Here is an 18572-nt window from a genome sequence, read left to right as displayed (position 1 = left end):
AGTTTTTGCAAATTCGAGGCTTATTTCTACTTTTTCTTATGTCACTTGATAGAGCTGCTTTTTAGTCGTGTTCTCGCAAGTGTTTGCGAAGCAAAGCTTCGCCTCTGTGTAACTTATGTTTGCGTTTCCCTATTCGTTTTCGTCAAGTTTCTGTTTTTTTTTTTCTAACTTACATGACCCCCAAAGTTGATAAATCCTCTGCATTCCTCAAAAAGAATTATGTATACGCTTTGTCGGCCCATTTGTAGTTTTCAGGATATAATTAGCAGTTTTGCGAGCATTGTTCTCCCTTTAATTAGTAGAGCATTAGCGAGATGAAGAAAAATAGATGAAAAATCAGTTTTAGCGGCTGAAGTTGTCGCAAAATTGTTTGTTAGTACTTTTTACAATTCTTGTCATGTTCTTCTACCGTCTGATTTGATAATGGAATGGAAGTTAGAGAAAAAGAATATCTGAATGTTTCCATTTTTTCTCTTGATTAAAAAATGAAAAAAAAATCACAGGACTTTAAGCTATAATGAGCTAACTTCCGATCTATTTTTCAAAGACGAGAAAGTTTTTTCAAAGGCAAAAAGTTTTCAACTTGGCGAAAATGAGAAAAAAGTAGCTAAAATAATTACATTTTTGTGTTTTATGTCAGCTAGTTAGCGAGATTAGTTATCTCCTCGTGATATTGGACCGAGCTAAAGGTGGGGTAAGGGGGATGCTAAATTTTCTGATCCTAAAGACGACATAATCCAAACAGTAATTTTGTTCAGCTAAGCTCCTACTTTTCGGCTCAATGCTGTTTTTTGCGTCTAGTATTTTCGCGTAGTTCGATTGGTCAGGCTGTGGTAGACCTGGAGCTAGAGGTCAAATGAGAGACATGGCAGGGTATCGAATACTTGATCTAGCGTTCTTTGCGTGAAAGCATTGCCACTATGCGAAGTGTCTCTGAACCCTTACTGTACTGTCTAAACTTCTCGGAAAAATGTTTGCAGTTTTTTGAAGTAAACAAACTATAACTCGGGCAATTTACGTGGCTTTAAAATAGCGCCAAGAGTTTTCAATGTGATATGATTCTCTGTCAATATTTCTAGTTTAATTTTGTTTGTCCATAGCAACTTCATCCCAATAGATAGTTTTTGTGTTCTTCTCGAAGCAACCATCTGCATTCCAATGTTTTAAGTTAATGCTTCCGGACTCTTTGAAACTAATTAATCTGCAAACTGGGCTGTAATTAGTGCCACAGTGTATACACCAGTTGCTTTTGCTGAATGGTCTTGACTTCTGAGTATAGACAGCAGAGCAGTTGGCAGTGCGCGCCTAGTCGATTGGCTTTCTTGAGTTTCTTGGCTAATTCCAAATTAAGAGCTGAAATCGTTTTCGACTCCTCCTGATCGTTGGCATTTCTTTTTGGCATTAACATTGTAAAAGTAGGGCCTCGCGAAGTATTCATCACTTCGCTCTCTTCCTTCTCCCCTCTCCTCAAGTAATGCTGTAACAATTATAAATATTGTGACTTTTCTAAATGTAGTTGTAGATGATCGCCTGTTTTTTCTGCCTCTGTATTATCAGTGCTGTTTAAATATCAAAAAAAAATAACTGATGTTGCATCACTTTTCCCCAGTTTGTCGTATCAATTCTCATTTTTTTTTACTTGTGAAGCGTTGATCTCTGTTTTCCGAGAGTAATTGAGTGCAATAAGTTTCCATTTGATTTTTGTTACCACAGTTTGACAGCCTAAACTAGCTTTTTCAATCTGTTTTTCGTTTGAAGATCTAGTTGTGTTCTTCCATAACATTTGTTGAATTTTTTTTATTCTTTTTTTTTCAGGGTTCCGTCTACTTATTAGTTTTATGAAAAGAAAGAGCATAAAAAGCTTACTTTGATACATTTCTTTTATAAAAAGCGTAAGTACAGGAAAAGTTGTGGGCATTGACGCTTTTCTTATTGCCTGTTGCTGGCCGTGTTGAAGAGTCGGTGAATGTAGTTCGGTGAAGTCGGTCTCATATAGGTCGATGATTATTTTTGGAAAGGTCGAAATTTGTGTACGCTCAATTTTGAATTTTCGCGGTTAGACTTTTGATTTTTTTCATGTTTACTTCATTTTGTTTGTTAAAAGGAAGGCAAGCCCCACTATCAGAAAGTAAAAGTGTAAAACAAGTCCAGGAAAACAAGTTTTTTCAAGAAAACAAGTTTTTTCAAGAAAACCTTGCTTTTCCAAGAAAACAAGTTTTTTCAAGGAAAGGTTTTTTTGTTTTTTTATTCTGTTTTTGTGTCAATCAAATATTCTTTCAAAAGTGAATCAATTGTTTAGGGCAAGAGGGTGGGCCTGGCGGGGGAACGACGGACAATCTGGTGGCCTCTTACCCCACCCCAGACGAGAACACGCCTGATGCAGTATCCAATCAGAAGAGGTCACTTCTACTCAGTTGCATTTCATAACATCAGCTAATGCTAATCACATATCGTTGGGGGCAAACACGTTCTTAGTAAAACGGCATTCACTATCTTTTATCTGTCAATTTTTCTCACTGAATTATATCTGTCAATGCTATCATTTAATTAAGTGTTATGTTTGATTAAGTAGACGTATCGCAATAATGGCAAAAAATGCGTATGATCAGTGGCGTTCGCAGCAAATGTTTGCATGGTGAGGGGAGAATTGTGAGCGGAAAAGGGCGGGGGCATTAAAATAGTTTGATGACTAGAATTGAGATGGAGGGCTTTCGCTCTCCCCTAGTCACACTACTGCTCATTATATACGTGTTACCAATATTTTGTCAATTGAAAATATGCAGATGCATTCATGTCTCTTAGGATTTGTGGATCCCATCTCAAAATCTATGATCAGAAAAAGTATAAGTAGAAAAGGCAAATTAAAGCACCACGGGATGTTTGATGCGCTCTGGAACAGAAAATTTATATTCAACTACAATTAATTTTATTTTTATTCTTTTTTATCAGGTATTAAAAAATAGCATATTTACCGAGTTATCAAATTGGCTTAGTTTTTTTAAATTGAGATACAATAGCGAATTTATCAAAAAAGATATTTGCTTTATTGTACATGGACACTTTTACAACAGTCGGTTGGCTTTCGATTACTGAAAATACTAAATTAGAATAAAAACTCCTCTTTTCATTATCATTTTTGAATTAGTGAGAACAATCAATCTATCCTGATCCAAAAGTAAGAACAAAAGCATCGTTCGAAAATAGCCTTCAAATGCTCGTCAGTAACATTCGTCGAAGGTTCGAACATTCGATATTTAATTGGGCTCTTGAAAAAAATGAAAATCACTATTTAATTGAAAAATTTCCAATTTTCACGCAGAATATTTTAAATGTTTTCACGATCTCCTGTAAGTGTTGCCCTTTTCTTGGTAAAAACGTTTTCAGCAGTGCTGAAAACAGGCTTAAACGGGGCCTTTTAGAATGGTATGCAGAAAATTTTCCTCGCCAAAGTAGTGAGTCTTGGATACTTAGTGTAAACAACTCAATAACACGCAGGTCAAAATCGCGAGAGCTTTCGAAAGATTTTTGTCGAACAAACGTTCAAATATCGGTCGCATCACTAAATTTTAGACAGAAATTGTTCTTTGGTTCCTATAATTTGGCAATAGTAGCGTTAGATAAATTTCACCAAGTGATTTTTTGAGGACGTAATTTTGAAAAGCAACCGATGAGTAGTCTTAAATCGCTTATCGTTTTTTACACAATTTTTTGCTTTCGTAACTAACAACGCACTAACAACTCAATTCCTTGAAATTCAACGAGCTAACTTTACAAAAGTCATCTACATATACATACAGAATTACGAATATAAATAATTTATTCCTAGGATTTAATTTGAATAGCTAAAAATGCAACCTTGTTAAAAAAAATTACAATTGTAGGTAACGAAATAAATTAGAAACCAATGTTTTCTTACACCTTGAGAAATAGCTTGGAAATAAATGATTGATGTAGATACTGAAGCACGTGTTTACCCTCACTGAAGTTTCATGGATAATAGTTGATTATGTTGCATTTTTTTAGTCTATCACTCAAAAATTTGAAAAAAAAAAATTATACTTTATTTCAATTCGTGGTTAAGCTATATCGTATATTCCAATGCTTAAGATTTTTTTTTCGATTTTCCAGTTTGAATCTAATGTTTGTTCCAGCTAGCTAAAAGTTAGCAACACAAAAGTGGGGTTGCGAGTTCGTTCTCCAATTCAGTAAAGTTGATTTTTTTTTAAAAAGATTTAATTGAAATTTGAAGCCCCCTTCCTTGTAATGGGAGGCTGTCAAATTATTTTCAGTGGTTGCGAATCTTACCTCCGAATATGACTGCTCAGTTTTTGTAGTTCTCGAGAAAAGACGTTTTTTGCGATTTTTTCTAAAAAGTTTTCAGAAAACGCTTTCAGAATTCTCAACGCTTTAGTTAGGGCCTGTCTGATCACTCGAAGGCTTTGCGAATCTCGCCTCCATATATGACTGCTCAAGTTTGTAATTTTTGAGACATCATGTAGTTGAGTATTGTGAGAGTACTCTCAGGAGTTGCAAGATTTGTGTCCAAATGCGACTGCTCAAATGCTTTAAATTTTTCATGTCATTTTAAAATTTTTCAAAGATTTTAGATAAAAAGAATTTCACACAATTTAATGGGTTTTCAAAATTTGAATTTAAACAACTCATAGAAAAAATCTTATCAAAATGTGAAATTGCGAACCCTTTTATTGAGTGATCTTTCGTACACTGAAATGTTGCCGATCTTTTTTCAATATATGCGGCTTTTTTGGAGTTCGAAGCACCAGGGTGCCTTACACGCTATTCGATTTTAACTGATTAGAAATGGATCAAATGGTAATGTTTTTCGAAGCAATAAAATCCATTTTTAATTGATTATAAATATTAGAATATTTTAAACTTATTTTGATAAAAAATATATCGAACGAAACATAATCCATTATAACCATAGTCTTGAATTATAATTATAGTCTTAAAATTTGTTCGTGCTCAAATTTGATTTTTGGCGGTTCAACTTTTGATTTCTTCTCAAGTTCAGTTCATTTTCTTTTTTTTGCAAGTACGACCCTTTTTTTCTCTAACCTAACTCCTAAATAAAAGTGTCCATTGAAAGTGTTCAATTATATGGAAGTTCTAGGTAGTATTTGTGGCTAGTGTTTGTGAGTAATGAAATGTCCATGGTTAAGTGGTTAATGCGTGAGACTGATAATCTCTACTTTTTCCTTTAGCATTTTGTAGAGCTACTTTTTGTCGTGTTCTCGATATCATACCTCTGCTTTTTATATAGGTATGTGAAAGTGGTGAAGGAAGAGGTGGGTGGTCTGGGCATCTCGATCAAGGGAGGAAAAGAAAATAACATGCCTATTCTGATCAGCAAGATCTTCAAGGGACTAGCAGCTGACAAGACCAATGCACTGTACGTGGGAGACGCCATTCTGTCTGTGAACAACGAGGATCTCCGCAATGCCACTCATGATGAGGCAGTCAGAGCTCTGAAGAGAGCGGGCAAGGAAGTAGAGCTAGTTGGTGAGTAGATTTTGACCAAGTAAATTATGACCAAGTAAGATTATGAACGAGTAGATTATGACCAAGTAGATTATGAACGAGTAGATTATGACCAAGTGGTTATGAACGAGTAGATTATGACCGCATCTTACGAGCTGCTCAGCTCTTTACGGAGAATAGCTGTTGTGGCAGTTAGAGAACTACATGCAAATGTTTTGGTTGTTGTTCTCTGCTGAGAACTGATCCTTGAAGAACCCTTTACCTTTCGATACCTCTAGAAAAACCTCAAGTTGTCGATTTAAGAAAGGTCAATTAACAGGGGCTTTGCATTACGCAACGTTCATTGCATTGTAAAAGTTTTCAAGCTATTAGAAGATTATTATTATTTTTTGCCCCTCTTCTTGTACTAAGACTTGCATTCTTCTGGATTTGCTTTCTTTGTTAGATTTTTCTGATGAATTTAATTTGGTTGAATTACTACTGATGTTATTGATAATTTAGCTTCTCTAGTGCTATCTTTTTCGCTATCTATGCGTTTAAACAAAAGTTTTGGTGATTGAATTCTGGTTTGGTTGAGCAGCACTTGAAGAAGTGGACTTTATAAGTTTTGTGTGAAAGCCTGATTACCCGTTACAGACAGTTAAGCTTCTATTGGTTTTCTTGAACTATCGCTAGTATTCGTGAAACTGTTCGTTCGATATTAAAACTGGCATATTTTTTTGCGAAATTCCATTAGATAGTTTGAGAACGGTTTTCATATCTTGCTGCGAAAACCGTTCGCAGCAAACCGTTTTCATAACTTGAAGCGTGTTTGATAGGCTTCTATTGAATGCGAACTGTTCCTACTGATGCAACTGCTCTAACACGTCTCCTGATTTAAACTGTACGCAATATTGCAGATGGTTTGTTTAGTGCGATATCTCAAAGAGATTACACCCTACTTCAAAAAGAATTTCCAGCTGGACGGAATTGGCTGGCAACTCGACAACAGACGACCCATGTCCAAACCCGCTCCCTCGGGCGACATCAAAATGATCCCCCTTGCTTGGGCTATCCTCGGCAGACCCTCCAACGAGTTCTTCGGGGGTTCCGAGGGTCTAGACGGACTCGGAAATAGCAGCATGTTCGAACTGAAAGCACCAGACGAGAGATTCTCGGTTATTTTCAGATGCAGAGACACGCAGCAGGCCAATGCATGGTTCAATGCCATTCAGGGCAATTTGTTAGCTGTGAACGAACAGTGCGCAAGAGAAGCTAATGTTCTTCTGGCAAATTCTGACTTTCAGAAGCAGATTAAACTCATGGGCTGGCTGCATGAAAATGTAAGTTAGTTTTCAAAGTATTTAGTTGTTAAACATATCCATTCCTGTGTGTCGAGGAAGATATCAACGTTCATACACAATAAGTTAGCCCCAGCCGGCTTTGGAGGGGAAAGATATTATCAGCGACGTTCAAAAATGCATGGATCTTCCGAACTTGATGATCTTGAAAAAAGGGGAAATTGCTCGCAACGTTTAAAATTCATTAAGCTGAACTGTTAGATAATTAGATAATTTATCGGGGGTTCTATGGAAGTTCTCTAGTAGGTAGCATTGAGAGTAATACTCCATAAGACCTTAATTGAACGATGAAAAAATCCTGCATGAAAAGTTTGCTAGCTGAAATGTTTAAATGGCCAGTTTGTTCATCTTGCGATGAAACTTTCATAAATTAGTTCTGCAGCAGTTATTTGATATCACGAAAGTCTACATAATCTATCATCAATTAGTCTATTTCAAAACAGCGAAAGTTGTTAGGGGCTAACTGTTTCTAGCATATAAAACATTTAACATGCTTCTAAATGAGCTTTAAAAAATAATGAACTGGGTCAATCTTAAGCAGCAGAAGAAGAATAGTAAAAACCAATTAATTTAAAGTGAGTTGGATGAGGTCGGGTTGAGCCCTTTGTGGGGCGCCAAATGTCAAATTTTGAACCCATGTTGCCGTCAAGGCGATGTGGATTGAGCGAAAATGTAAAATGAATGTTTTTAAATAATATAATTCGAGTGTCAAATCTTCGTCCATCAAAAGCAATTTAAATTAATCAGTTGAAATCACTCTAAAACTTGAAATATTTAAATTGATAGTATTTCTGCTATAAGTACTATTTCTGAGTCAGTTTTAACAGTGCTTCTTTCTTATATTATGCCAAAAATTATGATATACATCCGCTTACTCCAGTAAATTTAGTGTTGGAAGTTATTCAGTGTTGAAAGTCGTCTTGGGAATAGAAAGCTTCAAAAATTCAGAAAAAAAATTATTTGCTTTTTGCGCGATTATCTCGTTGATTTCTAATTGCACTTCCTCGAGTTGCCTCATGTTTTAAACGCTAGCATGTGTCTCGATCGGATATAGCTTTTCATGGCCCAATAACGTCAAGATCGAAAATTTTCTATTTTTGCTTTGAATGGCAACTTCAGATGATGTTCAGCCGAGTTCAGGATCCTAGTTCAGATTCTTATATAAGTCGTGATGTTCTTATATAGGTCGTGATGTTCTTATATAGGTCGTGATGTTCTTTTATAGGTCGTGATGTTCTTATATAGGTCGTGATGTTCTTATAAAGGTCGTGATGTTCTTATATAGATCGTGATGTTCTTATATAGGTCGTGATGTTCATATGTAGGTCGTGTTGTTCTTATATAGGTCGTACTGTTCTTATATAGGTCGTCATGTTCTTATATAGGTCGTGATGTTTTTGTATAGGTCGTGATGTTCTTATATAGGTCGTGATGTTCTTATATAGGTCGTGATGCTGGCTATGATGATTGACCATATTTATTGATGGAGTATTTGCAAGTTTCGTTTTAGTTCTGAGACAGGTCAAGTATTTCCGCCGTTTTTTTTTCAGGTTAGCTGCTATTTTGGCTGCTATTTTGATTTTGATCTTTACAAGCTGTCTTTCTGCTATTCTTACTCTTTTAAGATTTGATTGTGCCTCTTGAAGTCGGCGTAACAATGGTTTTCCCTTAAGTTCTTCAAATGTCTATTTTTATACAACGCTTCTAGATGGTATACATGAAAGCTGAAATTCCTGTTTGATAAAAACACGTATTATGAAAATGTATATGATGTATAAAAATGTGTTTTTATTATTTTGTAATTATTATTTTTTGAGACGCTTTGGAAAATTTTTCACTTTTTTAAAGAAATAGTTTTCCTCAAAAACAACTCGGCCAATTTTTAAAAAGTAGTATTAATTTGGAAGTCCGCCCACTACCTTGTGTGAATGAACAATTCCCTAGGCTCTTTTTACCTTGCCCCACTTTCTACAGCCGTCGGGGGGAACCCAATTTTTGGATTTTTTACGTTTTCTCAAAAACTACCCTCAAAAACTGGATAGGTTGTAGGAAGTTTCAATTTTGACCGTTTTTTCCAAATTTTTTTACTTTTCGCGAAAACTACCCTCCCTTATCTGAGATTTTGGAGTGTGAGCGATTTTGTCCAATTTTTTACTCATAAGTTCTGGCCCTCGGAAAAATCAAATTTTCGATTTTCTGACCGTTTTTTGAAACTTTTTGAATTTTCTAGAAGTATGCCACACCTGGATTTTTGGGTTAAATCGAAATTACAGATTGAGTGATTCAGCGGCTTTGACAAAATTTTTGGTACAAAAAATTATGGCCGTCAGAAAAGTCATTTTTGATTTTTGATCGATTTTCGAAACTTTTCTCAAAAAGTACCATCCGGAATCTGAGTTTTTGATGGGAAGCTTTTCTTCATCAGCGGCTACGCCCAATTTTTTTACGCAAAAAGTTATGGTTCTAGCAAAAAGTTATGGCTCTAGGTTTACTTCTCGAGTGTTTTGTTTCAGTAACCCATTTAAAATTCCATTTCGAAGGGCGTAAATGAAATTTATAGCGAAATTTTTGCCTTTATGATTGAGAGTGTTTGGTTTTTATTTTTTTTGGCTGTGAAAGTGCGTTCAATTTGTTAAGGAATTTATTGCACAAAATTTAATCAGCTTAATTTTTTTCATTATGTTTTCTTTCATAATGATGTTCAGCAGTTGACTTTTAAATTCATTCAAAGTAATAGCACAACGTATTGTTCTAGTGTCTTCTATAAAATTGGTGTCTTTTGAAGTAAAAATGTATAAAAATCAAGAAATTGTTTTTCCAACTGTGACTGCGGGGTCTTGTGTACGGAAGTATTTGAGTTCAAGAGTGTAGTTGAAGTTCAAGAACTTTTTAGTCATTAACTGATCTTTTTGTTTCTTGTTATATGTTTTAGTAGAGATCAATTCTCGCACCATTGCGTATTCACTTCATCCTTGATAAGGTTGATGTTGGTAGTTTAATATCATTTGCTTACAGATTTTCTATTTAGCAAATTCTTAGAAACTTTTTTTGATTTTCGTTTTCAGCTTCTGTTTTTTTATATTAGTTTATAGCAGACAATGGATGGAGTCTTTTGATACCTCCAAATTTTTGAGTTTTGAGCAGACGATTTCAGCAGAATTAGTTTTGGGTTTGTATCCCAAGTGGCGCGAGGCTCCGCTTCGACACTGGGTATGGTTTTAAGTTCGAATGATGATGATTTCAATTGGATGATGATTTCAATTGGCTGATGATTCCAATTGGGAAAACACCGGTTTTAAGCTGAATTTATTAAGCTCTCTGAGTAAAATTTGATCTATTGTGTTTTTATTATTAAATTGGCATGGTTGCTAATAAACTCGTATTAGTGAAAAAGCGGTGCTTTCTATTTGTTCTGTTTGAAGATTAATTACTGAAGGTAATTAGAATTTTTGGTTTTGTAAAATGTTTTTACGGTTTTTTGTATGCTTCTTTTCCTTATTAATGAGCCACTTCATGTTAACTGATTCCAATTGATTGATTTCACTATCATTAGCTTAGCACTCTTAGAATTTTTGGGTAAAAACAATTTACTGTGCTCAATTGCGTTTTGGCGTTGAAAAGCTTACTTCGTGGAATTGAACTTGAAATCTTGTTGTTGGTATTATTTGTTGTTGTGAAGGCACTCCTCGAAATCCTGTCTGATCATTCGACGATATTTAAGCTCAGCTGAATTATAGTTTATAATCGTTTTTGCATGTTTTTGTTTCTCTCAATACTCATGGTAACGTCGGTACATGAACGAGTATACTTGACAATACACTGTTTTGGTCCTTTTTTATATTTCCTAAATCATCAGAGAACTCGAGTGCATGAAGTAGCTTCCTTTTTTACATGCGAAGCGTAATGTAATATTACGAAGAATTTTTTTACGAGAGGTTATTTCCATGCTTTAGTAGACAAAAGTTTTTGGATTGGGGAAAAGTCAATATTTGAGTTTTTGATCATTTTTTGGATTCTTTTTCACTTTTTTCGAAAATTACCCAGCCAAATCTGAAAGAAATAATTTACTTGAAAGAGATAGTAATAGTTTTCTCCTTCAAATAAGCGGCTAATCCCCTAATCTTAAGGGTTCTGCGTAAAGTCCATTTTTTGAATTTTTTTAAAATAACGCATTTCTGTATCAGTACAACATGATTGAAAATATTAAAACAGGCGGATGTAGCATTAGCTGGGCCACTAGTTTAACCCCCTGCCGACCCAAAGGGACCCATTTTGATACTTTTTCAGAAATTCATTTTTGGCCGACCGACCCTAAAGTTTTTCTAAAGGCGCCTTAGGCGCCAATATATGCTAACTTTGAGGGGGAGCACGCGCCGAAAAAAACGCGATTTTTTTGTCAACATTTTTCAAAAAGTGCCCGAAATCTCAGCAAAAAAAAATTCTCAAGTAGTATTTTTAGTCTTTCCTCTTGCCCTAATCACTTTTTTTGCTCTTTTTTGCACTTTCTTCGCTTGTGTTTGCAAAGCGCAGCTTCGCCTCTGTGTTGAACTCAGATTCAAGTGTTAAAGACAACATGGATTGTGGTCTCAGACCCTTGATCTAAGCAAATGAAGCTCTATTATTATTATTTTTAAATAATCAACGCCAAAAAAATTGAACGGCTGAGAAAAAATTTATTTGAAAAAAATAATAGTAATAAAAAAATTTTTCTTCAGGAAAAGTTTTAAAATTTGTTCAGGCTTAAATTGCTTTTTTCGCTGTTTGACTTTTGATTTTTTTAAAGCTCAGTTCGTTTCTTTGTTAAAAAAAGACAGACTCCACTATCGAACAGCGAAAGTGTAAAGGTCACCACAAACGCGATTAACTTGTAGTTTTGAAAGTGGAAATTAATTTTCAGATTTGCCAGCGGAACAAGAATTCACCTATTGATCCAGTATTCTCAAATCGGGTCAATTTTATCGAAAAAGTGCCAATCATAAATTGCTCTGGAAATTCGAAGAGCTTAAGGACATCTATTCATTTTGGAATTCGGAAATTGAGATTTTTTCGAAGTCAGTATTTTTTGTTTTCTTGCGTTCATTGACTGACACGGTAGATAAAAAGCAGCCTTAGCTTCAGGGTATTCATAGATGCATTTTATTGTAGAGTATTTTAATGGGTTGTTAGGTTGTGGACCAAGTGAGTGGATCGCAGTCGTGGCGTCTGGTGTTCGGGGCCATTCTGGACCACGATTGGAACCTCTACCGGACCCCTCCCACCACGGCGGAGGAGTGGGCCAAGCCCATGACTGAACACAGACTCATTTGCACAAGGTCAGTCTTCACTGTCCTACTTTTTCCTAATGCAAATAAAACTCTTCACTCGACTAGTTAGTTTGTGTTTATTACGAGGCCTCTTTTTTCAAAACGAAGTCGCACATTTTTGGGTGCAACTCTTGTGTGCCATATATACTCCAAAGTGAGGCAAAAATTCCTATGAGGCGATAATTTGATAACGCGACAATTCGTAACCGGCGACAATTCGTAACAGGCGACAATTCTTAACAAGGGACAATTCGTAACAAGCGACAATTCGTAATATTAGATTAAGCGGGAACACTGATTCACGCGGAGTATTCTTCTCTTGCCGGATGTAAGCGAAGCGGAGCAAGCGTATTCTGCTTGCCAATGCCTTGGTACGAATTGTCGTCTGTGATGAATTGTCTCCCAATCTTACTCCAAGGTTTTTTCTACTAGGATTTTGAGGTAGAGCGAATTAACATGACGGAAATAAAACAGTTTAAAATATTTATAAGGTACATTAATAACCTTAAGTCTTTTGGGCTCATTAGTTTATGTAAAGTGAATGTATTAATTGCTGACTACAAGTATTAGATAACGATGCTTGCTTAGCCACTAAATTTCCACTTATTTTTTAAAAATACTTCGCGCTTTGGTGCTAAAGTCAGGGGTGTCAGACTGATAATGTGGTCGTCAGAATTCTTAGAGTTTCAAGATAATGCTGGTTCAAAAGTGTGTGAAAAAATATATAATTTTATTTTTGTTTAACTTTTTGGTTTTTCCTGTTCATTATTTTACTTTGTGTTGTCTATTACTATCTAGGTTTCAATTGTACTATACAACATGGCAGTATCAGTAGCTGTGAGTTTTTTTGTAGAATTGCTTATGTTCGATAAATAGATTTCATTGAAGAACTTATTTTGTTCAAATTTCTAATGTTTGATATTTTAGTATGCCTTTCGGATATCTTCTCGAGCGCTAAGTTATATCTTCAAATAAACTTAAAACTCTTAGTTGTACTTATTCTCATGACGATTTCATTAGCATATCCTTCAAAAAGAATCCTTTGCTTTTGAACTGTCTCATTAAGTTATGAATAAAATATGAGTTTCTTATCAATTGACAGAGGTTTCAGTTTTGGTTTCATTAAATTTATCTAAAAGTTGAAATGTTTTTTCATGCCCAAAGCAGATAATAAGGCAGAGTCCTGTTTTTGTATCTTTCTGTTTAAGGTCTTAAGTTATAAAAGCGTTAGATTAATTTCAACCAATTAGATTCAACCTTGTGGACGTATGACCAAATATCAAGATGATCGGTTTTGGACTTTGTGTTAAAAATAACCCGTGTTTTTGTGGTGCTCCATATTTTTTTCTCGTGAATTTAAAATTTTAAAATATCGTGTTAAATATAATTTTTGTCACCAGGGTTTTACATTGAAACTGTAGCGTCTCCACCATTAAGTATCTGTAATAAGTTACGATTTGTTAAATTTTGTACTTATGTGATTTTTTGTTTTTTTTCTGATATTTTAAGTGAAATAACTTCTTGTGTTGCAGACTAGTGCACAGTGGTGCTCCGAGTGCGGAGCGGAAGACGAACTTCTACACGTTCACCACGCGCACAGGCACCAGACACGGGGTGGAGGGCCACGTGATGCGGGTAGAGACCCAGCAGGACTCCTCAATGTGGACCAGAGGCATAGTGGAGGGCGCCCATCTGTCAGCACAGACTCTGGAGACTGTACACATCAGTGAGTGATTACTGGATGTCGGTTTTTAGGTCCCGTTCGTACTCAATGCGGGACCAGTCGTGGGGAAGGAGGATGTCATCCGTTTTGCGGTAATGGGATGACACTGGGACCCCTCCAACCGTGGCCGAAGTGGGATTCGAACACACTAACCACTGGCTGATGTTGTTCGGGTTTCATTTTTAGAAACGGATCTGAAATTAAAACAGCAATTATCAAAGACTTCAGAACATATTTTAAATTAAATGCTTAGCACTCAATCGAAAAAAGTGAGGTACGTGCGTACACTAACCAGTGTCTTACCAACTTGAATCGGGCACCCAAATTTGGAAGTTTTCAAATAGTACTAAATGGGTCGGAATTTGGTCAAATCCCTGTTGAATAAATCAGCCTCGCGTAACTTTGACTCGGTGATGATCTGTGTGTCTTCAATATGTGTCCACTTGCACTTGTTTAGATGTTGTATGGCGTGGCAGTGCGTGCGTTCTGACAGTGCATTATGAGAATGGCTTCTTCCTCGACGACCAGGCCTCCTCTCAGCAACTGTGGCAGTATCCCTTCGAGAGACTCCGCTACTCCTCCGACGACTCTCAGAGACGACTCATCCTCGATTTCGGAGGACAGGACGGAGAACACGTTAGTCATTTTATTCACATATTGTTGCTGTTTTAAGCTCGTTCAATTCATTTAAGGTACTCTTGAAACAGATTGCTTGCTTGGTTACATTTTGTTATTTGGATGACAGGTTTGTGTCGGTGTCATATTTGTTCTTTTTCAGTACTTTGGTTCAGTTGAACTAGAGGTTGATGTTATTCACGTCATTGGTTTCATCATAAATGAAGAAATTTTTTCGATGATCCTCAAGTTGGTTCAAATAAGTTGAAGACCATAATTAAATCATGCATTTGACGTTAAGATGGAAAATTGTAGCTGTTTTCATGGAAACTGAATTTGGTAGAAAATATTTTGCTTCAGGATATCGACGTTCAGACGAATCCGAAACCACTGGTATTTATTATTCATACTTTTCTCTCCGCCAAGGTCACAAGGCTCGGTCTCATGGCATGAATAGTGCAGTGCTGAAAGATACCAATCGACCGTCTGATAAAAAAAGTAACCTACAATTGGCATCACTAGCCAGTTTGTTCGATTGAATTATTAACTAATTTGCTGAAGACAAGTGAACTTCACTGCATTCCAAATTGTGCATTTAATCGTGCAGTCTCGTATAGTTCAATCTATTTTCAATTATTTTTACGCGTTTCATCTTTGTCACATTCTGGACTATTTGTTTTTAAAAGTTGTATATGCTTGAGATTTTAGGTTAATCTGTAATATTTTATATAATTCATCACTTTTATTGTCAATTTACTTGTTAGATTAACAAGGCAGTGAAATGTAAATTATGGAACCAAAAGCTTTTTAATTGCTAATTTGTAATAAAATTGATATAGTTTAATTTTTTGTACTTACTTATTTGTCAATTTTGCATTAAAATGGATATTCGTGGTTCTTTTGTAAATTGCCCGATTGAGAAATCATGATGATGGTTTATGCCTGCGGATCTTGAGCTTTATCTAATTGCATTTTATGCTTTGGGATTTATAACAGCTTGAGCTGCATCGGATTAAGTTAAACAAGACTGCTCTTCAGGGGCGGATTTAGGGTGGGGGGGGGGGGGTATGGGGGGAGAGAGAGAGAGAGAGTCTCCCCTTTGAACTGTTTTGAGATGTCCATTTTTGGCTGATGGACCCTAAAATTTTTCTAAAGGCGCCTTCGGCGCCAATATATACTAAATTTAAGGGTGGAGCGCGTTCCGAAAAAACGCAATTTTTCGGTAAAAAAATTCCAAAAAGTGCCTAACAACGCCTTTTTGGCCTGTTTTTTCAAAGTGCAGAAGAAATTTTGGCCAAAACAGGGTCTTTGTAGTGCTTTGGGAGAGCTCGGAAAATCAATTTGGTCGACCTAAAAAAAGGTCGACAAAATTTTCGAATTGTTTTTGAAAATCCGCCCCCTTGAGAAAATCCGCCCCTGCTGCTCTTATCAGGGCGAAAGCTTGAATGTTCCTATTGGCTTTAATTATCAATGGAATAGTGTTCGCTTTCGAAAAAGAAATTTTCACAAAAATGAAAAAATTTTGTTTTAAGATTTTTTTGTGAAAATCATACCCCCATTCCCTATGTTAGTACAAAGTGATATATTGTGCATATAACAAAATATTACATTGACCAAATAGCATGCATCGATTCAATTACTTTTTTCGAGTTCTACTTGAAGTTATCAAAATTGGCTGAAAAAGTATCGAAATGGGAACCTAATCCATAGTTCTTTTTCACTTTGCTAGTGATAGAAACAATGATGCTGAAATTCTCTATGCAATTTCAGCTCAGCAAAATAACTGTACGTTATCTTTGTCGCTTGTGGACTAATTCTCGCGTATTGTTATTCCGACCATAAAATGTGGGGAGGAGCTTTGTATTTTGGTGTCTTTAAGTTTTTTTGTTTTCCATCCAAAGTCAGATACTAAAATAATTATTGGAATGGGTCGAGTCATATATCATATTTACACTTGCGAGCAGCGTAGTGTTTTAGTACGAACCTTTTTTTTAACCTAACTCGCAAATAAAAGTTCATTAAGTGTTCTTCAAAATAATATCTATTCAAATTAATGGCACATCAAATTTTTCACAAATTTCCAACATTTTCTGCTTTTAAAAATCCCACGTTTGGATTTTTTAGGACCATTTATCCCAGTTTTGTCTGCATAGTTACCGCAAGATAACTTTTCATGCTAGTTAACTGCTGGTTGTTGTGGTCCGCCACTGCTGGTTGTTGTGGTCCGCCACTGGTTTTCCTCAAAATGCGTTTCATTTGGAGACAAACCTATAAAAACTTTGGGTGTTGTTTTAGCGTTTTTCATACAAAAAATATTGTCATATTAGCTTATTTTATCCGTAATGTCGAATATGTTTAATTTTTCGTTCAGATCCTCAGCTCCGTGAGATTGAACCAGCGAATCATATTCCTGGGCACCATCACTACAGTAGCGCCACAATTTAATTCCCTATTCTTTAACGGAAGATCTATCAGCGTAGCAGAAAAAATTGACAGCAAGTTTTTGAGCCATTTTTTATGGAGAAAATGCAGATAATGCTCCGATGGCGAACTTGCTGTACGCTTTGAACCCAATCTATGATTGTATAACGAGAGTGAGTGTACTTGATAACGGGAGTTATACTTTTTGCCGTAGACAACTTTTGCAATTTATCGCCTTCCTTTTAAAAACTTGACAACTTCCAGGAGACTTCCCACTTGGTCTGATGGTTAAGCGAGTACCTTGGAGTCATTTTTTCCAAATTTATTGAAATGGATTTTTTTGAACAACTTGAATGGTAGGGTCGGGCTTTTTGAATTCATTAAAATTTGAAATTCTTAAAGGATAGAACTTCCTTCCGATTTAAACCATTATAACTATGATTAAATGTTGTTCTTTTATTTGTTTACCAACTCTGATTTTGTATAATTTTCTTTTTTTCCGCGATGGTGATTTTTGCGTTTTTTGTTGGCCTAGTCACCTCATACTCGTTTTTTTTTTTAAAAAAAAGAAAAGAATAGATTTTTTAAGGCTTTTTGTAGGTTTCAGGGTGATGAGCTTGCGAGTTTCAAAATTTTTCATCTCACTTTGTTTTCAACAGTTTTGTCTTTGTAAAATTTCTTTACCTACTTTCTGTTACCATAGCAATTTAACATCACTAAATTTCAAAACCATTTCTAGAACTTAACCAAAATAAAAAAACAAGGTGACTTTGGTAAAAATCATAGAATAAAGCGAGAGAAATGTTTGTCATTTAAAGCCAGACATTTTCGCGCTACTTAATATGCTTGAGTCTTGAACAGAAATGACCTTGCCAATAATTTGAATCGTTAGAAAGATTTGAACCTAAAACAAGCAATCGTTGAAGAAACTTCAAATGCACGCAATTAATTAGACTGTCTTTGACTTAATTGGGTTGATTTTCAAGAGGTTTTAACCGGTACTGTTATTAAAAAATCATTCTCGATCTTACGTCTATAACCTGGTCGTTTTGTTCAGCTTTTTTTCTTCAAATTTTGGCATATGAATGCAAAGCGAAAGGGTTTGCCATCGCCCAGTCCTAACCTAGCATTCTGAAAATAAAGGCGATTGTCGTGGGATTAAATTGCTAGTGCACGAGTCAAGTTGTTGCGTTTAGTTACGCTTTCCTGGTGTCTGAAAGTAGACGTTTTTTCAAGTTCAAATCAGTTTGCCTTCTTAAACGGATATTATGTTTTGTACTCGGGCAATATGTTTTGCATTCAATACACAGTACTTTTTTCGTGATTATGTGGTAATTTGACGCATAAAAAAATTATGCCCACTTATGCCCGCTAAATTTGTGGCCCACTACTTCCGACATAGGGTTGGATCCCGAAATGCCATCCTTCGACAACAATTGTTGTTCTAACAATTCGGCTCACGGCCGCATTTAGCTGGATCCAAAAGGAGGGTTGGAATAAAACTTCACTGCTTGGCACCAGGCTTTTGATATAAGAAGAGCAAAAGTAGAGAAACAGCTTGTCAGTTTTTCAATTTTCGTACTCTAAACAGTTTGTCGCATAAATTCGGAATTTCATTAGGACTCCACGATCTCTTCTCGTTTTCGAATGCAAGGGAAGGCAGCATTT

At 35.8% G+C, this 18572-nt stretch overlaps 1 protein-coding gene across 1 annotated transcript in view; it reads left to right on the top strand.

Annotated features, from left to right (window-relative positions):
• LOC134853927 (beta-1-syntrophin-like) overlaps window positions 1-15428 on the top strand; it is a 236233-nt gene extending 220805 nt beyond the window's left edge. Inside the window, exons 4-10 of the mRNA XM_063869899.1 lie at window positions 2300-2399; window positions 5285-5523; window positions 6415-6824; window positions 12009-12154; window positions 13678-13871; window positions 14326-14504; window positions 14844-15428. Coding sequence (XP_063725969.1) covers window positions 2300-2399; window positions 5285-5523; window positions 6415-6824; window positions 12009-12154; window positions 13678-13871; window positions 14326-14504; window positions 14844-14936 — 1361 coding nt within the window. The 3' untranslated portion in view covers window positions 14937-15428. The remainder of the gene's footprint in view (window positions 1-2299; window positions 2400-5284; window positions 5524-6414; window positions 6825-12008; window positions 12155-13677; window positions 13872-14325; window positions 14505-14843) is intronic.
• The last annotated feature ends 3144 nt before the right edge of the window (window positions 15429-18572 follow it).

Source organism: Symsagittifera roscoffensis, chromosome 9 (assembly GCF_963678635.1).
Source record: "Symsagittifera roscoffensis chromosome 9, txSymRosc1.1, whole genome shotgun sequence".
NCBI lineage: Eukaryota > Metazoa > Xenacoelomorpha > Acoela > Convolutidae > Symsagittifera > Symsagittifera roscoffensis.
This window is presented reverse-complemented; position numbering and strand designations above follow the sequence as displayed.